Source organism: Egretta garzetta, unplaced genomic scaffold (assembly GCF_000687185.1).
Source record: "Egretta garzetta isolate BGI_Z169 unplaced genomic scaffold, ASM68718v1 scaffold1100, whole genome shotgun sequence".
Classification (NCBI taxonomy): domain Eukaryota; kingdom Metazoa; phylum Chordata; class Aves; order Pelecaniformes; family Ardeidae; genus Egretta; species Egretta garzetta.
Window position 1 is genome coordinate 25,221 of NW_009258340.1, and position 7,434 is coordinate 32,654.

At 55.4% G+C, this 7,434-nt stretch overlaps 1 protein-coding gene across 2 annotated transcripts; it reads left to right on the forward strand.

Annotated features, from left to right (window-relative positions):
- The first annotated feature begins 12 nt into the window (after window positions 1–12).
- On the forward strand, window positions 13–7,109 carry CBX1 (chromobox 1). Of its 2 annotated transcripts, none has more exons than XM_035895042.1 (5): window positions 13–384; window positions 4,358–4,533; window positions 5,074–5,251; window positions 5,983–6,077; window positions 6,748–7,109. In XM_035895042.1, exons 2-5 carry the CDS (start codon window positions 4,394–4,396, stop codon window positions 6,890–6,892), a joined length of 558 nt encoding a protein of 185 aa, XP_035750935.1. In that variant the 5' UTR covers window positions 13–384; window positions 4,358–4,393; the 3' UTR covers window positions 6,893–7,109. The 2 variants fall into 2 exon arrangements, with proteins under 2 accessions (XP_035750935.1, XP_009637817.1); XM_009639522.2 differs by lacking the exon at window positions 13–384 and adding an exon at window positions 1,867–3,532.
- Window positions 7,110–7,434: the final 325 nt, after the last annotated feature.

Sequence of the window (7,434 nt, forward strand, 5' to 3'; positions counted from 1 at the left end):
GGAAGAGGGCGTGGGGAGCAGCTCAGATGCTTCGCAGATAAAGCCATGCTCTGAGTTTGTGCCCCCCCCGGGGGGGCTGAAGTCCCTTTCTCTCACTTGAGCTGCGTTTTTGACTGCAGTGCAGCGAGAGGCCTGTGCAGCAGCTTGTCTCTGTGCTGCTGGCTCCAACGCTAAAATCTGTACTGTGTCGAGCAGCAGACGCTGTGAACTACGGCTTGGCCTCATCCGACCGGAGCACCTTTCTGCAGGCTCCTGAGGCAAAACCAGACGTTGTCCCTGCTGCAGGGATGAGTGCCGAGGGGACGGCTTGTCAGCAGGCAGCTGGGTGCCAGCCCCGTGCCTGCGTGGGAGCAGACATCTTGAGAACCCACGGAGGCAGAGCAGGTCTGTGCAAGGGGGTGACACCGGTACTGTGGTGTAAATGCCTGAAGCAGAAACAGGGAACCGTCTGCTGAAAGGAATGGGTGCCGAGTGACTGGGGAGGTTGGAGAGGTCGCTGCCTGCCGTGCATTTAGGTATGGCTGCTGCAGCCCTTTGCGCTGGTGTATTTGTCCCTCCCCTTGGCAAGCCCTTTCTCAAAGTGCTTCTGGCCTTGGATTTGCATCTTCTCTGCCCAGCACCTACCACAATAAAATGATGGATCCAGTGTTTCATTGCACTATCACCTCTCTCTTCCCTTTCCACACCTACCTGTCCTACACACCACCTCCAGTTTGAGCAACTTCCCCTCTGAGCTCATCTTGGCCGGACTCTACCGCTAGACTCTTTGATCCAGTTGCCTTCTTAGGAAGCTGCTCGAGCAACCTGACAATCCAGCTGAGCATCCTTAGGTGCCTTAAAGCCAAGTCCATCTCCAAGCAATAACCACGGCAATTTTGACTAAAGCCCTTTGAGCTGCAGCTGAACAGAATTCCCTTCTGCGAGAGGGGAAGTCTGAGATCTCGCCCCTTCAGGCTGTCTTGGAGTTTATTTGCTGGTTGTAGTTGGAGCTGCGACAGCACCTTCTTGGGAACCTCCTCTGCCGTGGCATGCTCGGCTCTGGCCTTTTTCTCCAGTGGCCATGCGGTGCCAGAGGAGGAGGATGGAGGGGAGGAAGGCTGTCCTGCGCAGGAGGAAGGAGCTGCCTGAAGAATTCCAGAGTGAAACACGATCTCTCGGCTTCCTGCTGCAGCACTGGCTCCTGCTAGGGGATTAGATGCTGGCGGGGGGTCCGGGAGGCTTTACATTGTTGTATTGTACACCAGCCGAGGCGGTGCCAGGCAGCCCGGCCTCCTCCTCGGCGAGGCCGCAGGCGACCGGGAGCCTTGCTGCTTCGGGGTCACCTCCGTCTGGCGTCTGCTTAAAGATGCTGTCAGTGTATTTCAGCCCAAGAGTTGAAGAGGGAAAAGCCTCTCTGATGCATGTTCTTGTACGGCTCTGTTTTAGTGGGCTGTTTCTAGGTTGTTGGGGTTTTTTCCCCCCCCCCCCCCCCTTTGTGTGTTTCGCCCCCCCCCCCCCCCGTTGAATAGGGCAATAAAACTTCATTCTTGGGGGGGCTGGGTGTTCTCTAGCATCGAATAAAAAAAAATCGATGCGGGAAGCACTGCCTGTCTGTGGGAATATCCCTACCAACCACCTCACCTGCTGGTCTGTGCAGGGCAGGGAACTTCCCCCTTCGTTTCACACTTAGAGGGGGTTTAGTTTTCACCTTTGGTGGATGCTGGAGGTCTGCAAGCACAGCACGTGCAGCAGCAGAACAAGCTCTTCCCGTTGTCCCCGTCTGCTCTGCAGCCTGTTCAGGTGCTGACCCCTCTTCCAAGACCACCAGGTAAAAGAAACACAGGGGAGATGTCTGCTGCTAAACGCAAGCAGGAGGCTTGTGATGCAGAGCCTGGGCTCTGTGACCCCCTCCAACTTGCTCAGTGATCACCCAGCACCCCAAGATGGTAGCAGATGCTTTGGCCTGGCGTTTATTGCTTTTATTGCCTGTCCTCTGCCTGGAGCAGCCCCAGCTCTGGGTGCCACGGCAGGGGGAAGGTGTTCATTCCTCCTACCCTGCCGTTGCCATCAAGCAAGGAGGCTGTGGTTGCCTCGTGGCTGTTGCGTGCAGGGACAGGGTGCAAAGGGAAGGTGTCCATCTGCCAGCAAGCACGGCCGGAGGCCGAGTGCCCTGCAGAGCGAGAGCCCGGGTGCTGGCACAGCTTGTATGCTGAGGTTGGCTTGAAAGCAACGGTGCAATAGTGGGGTCCAAAGTATAAACGCGTTGGTCCAGTGCCTGCCAAGCAGAGAAGTGCTGCTTTCTCCCTCTGCGCATTTCTGCGCTCCTGGGCTGCCCTCGAGCCCTGTCTGTGAGATAGCAGCAGGGACGGGGTGGTCTGGAGCATGCTGGCTCGGCTGTGCTCCCTCCTGTCCCCTCTGCTGCGGCTTCTGCTGGGCTGAACTGACGGTTCATCTTTTGAGCTTTGTGGGGCCTGTTTATAAGCCTTCTCCTTTGGAGGAGCAGCTGCTCAGCTCAGCAGCATCTCGTGCACAAGGGAGCTCATCCAGCTGTACCCTGAGAGCTGAGACTGTTGCTGGACTCCGACATCTCCTTCAGCCAGGATTTTTGTTTTGCCATATAAACCAGCCCCAGTTTGCATAGATTTTGCCAGCTGAGATTTATTCTACATGATTCAAGATAACCTGAGTGGCAAAACTAAAGTTTCCAGGTAGGCAATGTTTGACCTGCTTGCCAGTTATTTTGCTTGGCAGAAAATACGTATTTTACTGGAAAAAAAAAAAAAAAAGTCGTGTTCCTTAGTGCTTAGGCTGTGAACGCTCCCCGGGCAGCGTTTCAGCAGGGTGGGGTTTAGGGAGGCTGAGGTACAGAGTTGGTTTCAGGCAGCCCGGGTCCCGTTGCCAGCTTTGCCAGTGGCTCTCCGTGACGGCGTAGCTGCTTATCAGAGGTAGCAGATGGGGAGACTTGGAACCTCCTGACCCTTTGGTCGGTCTAAATCAGTGCAACTTGTTCAGCGCGCTCGGCTGGCTGCGCAGACTTCTTTGGAGCAGAGGCTGAGGATGAGGTCAGGGTACCAGAGGGCTCTATATTTTTCTGGAACCTAAGGAAAAATCCCTTCCCGCACGAGCATTTGCTCCCTTGGTGTCTCCCCTCATGGGGCTGTGCAGTGGCTCAGGATCTCGTCCTGTTGGTGTAACTGGTGTAAGCCAAGAAGCGGATGGAGAGCATTTACAAGGACCAGGGGTGTTTTTAGCAGAGCCACCTGCCCCGCAGCAGGGATGAGGGGGGTGGCCAACCCCAGCACCAGCGGGGAGGGATTCTGACCCTGGAACTGCCCGGCTGCGGTGCTCTTACTGGTCCGAGCTGGGTTTCAGCAGGGAAGCAGGGCCTCTCTGTGGTTTTTGGCTCTCCGAGGTGTTTCGTTTCAGCCCGGGGGAAGCGCCCAGCGCGTTGGCAGGGCTGCTCCTCCTCTGCAGTCCCCCCGCGTGAGTGGAGAGCGGAGAGCTGCACCGAGGGCCGCCCCGTCACCCGCTACTGCGGCGGCGTTTACGGCAGGTAGCCTTGGGCTGTGTCGGGCCAGAGAGTTCTCCTAGCTCTGCATTGCTTCTGCCGCTTCCCAGCAAGCACTGGAGATATAGGCAGGAGTTTTTGACTGTCTAAACAGCTCTGGAACATAAGAAGAAAAAAAAAAAAAACCTGGGGTGGTGGGTTAGATAAATATGCCAGAGTGCACATCCATGAACCAGCAAAGAAACGAACATGGGGAGCTCGGTATCAGGGACCGCGACTTGTGTTTAACTTGGATTAACTATTTATTAAGTTTTAGTTAATACCAGCAGTGCGTGGTCTCCCTCCTGCTGCTGTGCAGCTCTGCAAATGCTTTCTGCAGCTCAAGGCAGGGTTGGACTAAGCTGGAGGGCGGCTCAGCGAGGCAAGGGAAGGGAAGGGGAGAGAACAGGCTGAGGGGGAACACGCGGGACTCGGCAGAGGAAGGATGAGCTGCGGAGCCACTGACAGAGGATGCTGCTTCGTTTCTGGAGGGCAACACATGGGAGCAGCGAGGTTGAGACACAGTGTGCTGAAAACAGGGACAAAGTATGGGTGGGATCAGGCAGGGTCTTAATGGAACCGGTAAAATAATGTGCTGGGGAGACAAAAAGGCGTCGTGTACAGCAGTTCCTGCTGGAGATTTCTGTTTGCCTTTTCAGCTGGCAGGACCGTCCTGGCCCATCTCTTCATGTGTTACCTACTCTGTACGTGCCTGTTTTCTCCAAAGCAGCACTCCTGCGCTGTGCTTTGCCTCTGCGTATCCAGTAGGTTTGCTGCCTGGCAAAGGCAAACCTGACCTTGACACAAACATGTGGTTCTCACCTCTTTTAGCAGCGTCGCCCGTAAGCTGAAAAACTGGCCAGCACAATGGGAAAAAAACAGAACAAGAAGAAAGTGGAAGAGGTCTTAGAGGAAGAGGAGGAGGAGTATGTGGTGGAGAAGGTCCTGGATCGGCGAGTGGTAAAGGGCAAAGTGGAATACCTGCTGAAGTGGAAAGGCTTCTCGGAGTAAGTGCCTCCCTGCCTGGTGCAGCGGGGTGGGTGCTGGGCTGCTCCAGCGCGAGTCTCTCTTCTGCCTTTGGCTCCTGAACCCTCTCCGGGCAGGTGGCTCCATCTCCCTGCGCCTCCCCTTGTCTGTAAAATGGAGCTAACAGGCCAAGGGCAGCCGTAATGATAAAAACAGCGGTGCTAAATGCCTCAAGCTCTAATCAGGGCGATGAGAGCACAGCCCAGGTGAGAAAGTCCCGTTTCTGTCTTGCAAACGGGCTGTGCAGTGCTTGGTGGGGCTTCCCCCCCTTTAACCTAGCGTGAAACAAGCAGCTGGATAAAATGAATTGCATTTCTCTCCTGAGAAGGGAAATAACTGCCCTGCCCTCTGGCATCCCTGCCTGGATGCAGGGTCCTGTTTCATGGGGCGAGGACACCTGCATCCAGGCAGCTGCTGCTCTCAGCATCTCCATGTTGAGCCTGTGTCCAGGAGTTTTCTTGGCAGGGAAAGCTGCAGCAAGCTGCCCGTATGTAAAACTCAGCTGTTGTCTTTGATTGCAGTGAAGATAACACATGGGAGCCAGAGGAGAACCTCGACTGCCCGGACCTCATTGCAGAGTTCCTTCAGTCCCAGAAAACCGCACATGAGAGTGAGAAGTCTGAGGGAAGCAAGCGCAAAGCAGAGTCTGACACGGAGGATAAAGGGGAGGAGAGCAAACCAAAGAAGAAGAAGGAGGAGGTGAGGCAGGGTGGGGTTTCTCTGCTCAGCTCCCTGCCCCTATGTTTGGCACAGTGTCTAGCAGCTAGAGCAGCCACGCTCTGAAACCTCGGTCAAACTGTTCTCCTGCATGGAGGAGAAAATAATGCGCTTCAGCGAGACACAGCTGAAGTGCTTTTGAAAAGCACTTTGAAAAGCAGGAGGCATGAGCTGTTGCCTAAGCCTGGCCTCTCCATCAATCCAGAGCCGGTTCTAGCACTAAATTGAAAGGCTGGTTCTTGAACCAAAAGGGTACGGAGCCCCAGCTTCTCCCGAAGAACTGCAAAAGGGGTGAAACAGGAGGCAGGAGTTGCCTGTTGCCCCTTGAACAGGGGGAACAAGGTGGAGGGGAGAGCCTCCTGCTCAGGGTGCTCATAGCTGCTGGGGAAAAGGGACAATAAAAAGCTCTGCAGCCTGGTTTTCATCCCAGGAGCTGTTGAATCTTGGCCAACACAAGAGTTTGACCAGCAGGGCTGCGGAAATCAGGTCCTGTGCTCACAGCAGGGCACTCTGCTCCACTGTGCTCTCCTGCGTCACCTGGGTGCAATGGGCTTTTCACCAGCATTCAGTTCCCCGCTGGCCCCAGTGATTATAGTCGGAGCATCTGATACGCAGAGCCTTTCTGAGCAGCCACCAGTGTGTCCTGGTGACCAGAAGCAGGGCTGTGGCTGTCACCCTGGTGATGCTACAAGTGGAAACTTGTCTCTTTTCAGTCGGAGAAACCGCGAGGCTTTGCCCGAGGATTTGAGCCGGAGCGAATCATTGGTGCCACGGATTCCAGCGGGGAGCTCATGTTCCTGATGAAGTGGTGAGTGTGTCTTTGTGTCTGTCACTTCTTCACTTATTCTGTGCCAGAGAGGGAAGGACCTGCGCCTGGGGAGTCCCTGCTACCTGGCATGAAATCTCTTGCGATGGCGCTGCTGCCTGAGGTGACCCTCTGCGCTGAGGCTAACGTGGATGTGAAACAAGCAGGTAGGGCCCTTGGGATTGTGTGGCTCTTAAGGTGTCCCCCCCACAGCAGGCGCGAGCTTGGGGAGAGAGAGGGGCATGATGTCATGGCGCGGGCTGCAGTTTTGGACGGCTGCACCCGGAGGAGAGCCGTGACGATGACCGTGTCCCCTTCGGCTGTAGAGACACAGGGCTTGTTGCTGGCGCAGGTGGGAGCCAAACCAGTCAGGCATAGCTGTGGGAGCCATTTGCTTTTGCACCGTCTCAGGAGTGGCTGGGGGCAGGGCTGCAGCTTTGATTCGGCTTCGCTCCCCATCCCCAACAACCCAGAGCTGAACTCACGCCTGAATTTTTCCTGGGCTCACGTGCTGCTTCTCCCTGCTCCAGAGCCACTCGGGAAGGGATCGCTTGGATCCCCCGAGCAGCTCGGGGTCTCCGCTTACCTGCCAATTCTTGATTTTTCTCTGGTCTCCACTTCTTCCGCCTCCCCTCTGCAGCCCCCTAACTTGCACCTCTGCTCTGGCCTGTAGGAAGAACTCTGACGAGGCCGACCTGGTCCCTGCCAAGGAAGCCAACATCAAGTGCCCCCAGGTGGTCATCTCGTTCTATGAGGAGAGGTTGACATGGCATTCCTACCCCTCAGAGGACGATGACAAGAAAGAGGACAAGAACTAACCCCTGGCACCCGCTCTGGCCAGCCTTTGTATAAAGATCTGAACTGTGGGTTTGAGCAAGAGGGAGAGAACGCAGCTCTGCTCAGCTGGGAGCGTAGGGATGGCTGGAGAAGATGCCCTTTGAAGAGACCAGTATGGTTTCTGTGCCCTGCAGCTGCTCAACTGCTTTATGCAGCTTCATGCTGTGTGCAGATTCAAACCAGCCCGGCTCAGTTTGAGGGGGGGAGGGAAGGGCAGGGGGATACCGGGGGCGTTGGGGGGAGAATCGGGGTGTTTGTTTCAAGGCTGTCTATTTTGCAGCTTGTGGGAGAGGAAGCAAAGCCCCTTCCATGAAGGACTATCACTGGTGATGGGTGGGCTGGGGAAAGGGAGTGCAGATGGATACTGCTTATTCTTCAAAGACCATCTCAGCAACCCACAGCCTTCTTCCCAATAGTGTTAACTCTGCATTTTTACGGCGTAGCATGTGTGTAGTTTTGTTTTTTGTTTTGTTTTTTTTTTTTCTTTTTTTCTTTTGCTATTTACTGGTGTATTGGCTGGGGG

Excerpts from the sequence above, each read along its gene's own strand:
- CBX1 (XM_035895042.1), top strand. The coding sequence starts at position 4,394 with ATGGGAAAAAAACAGAACAAGAAGAAAGTGGAAGAGGTCTTAGAGGAA. Across the intron at positions 4,534-5,073 it reads AAGTGGAAAGGCTTCTCGGA|TGAAGATAACACATGGGAGC; the intron begins GTAAGTGCCTCC and ends CTTTGATTGCAG. Across the intron at positions 6,078-6,747 it reads CTCATGTTCCTGATGAAGTG|GAAGAACTCTGACGAGGCCG; the intron begins GTGAGTGTGTCT and ends TCTGGCCTGTAG.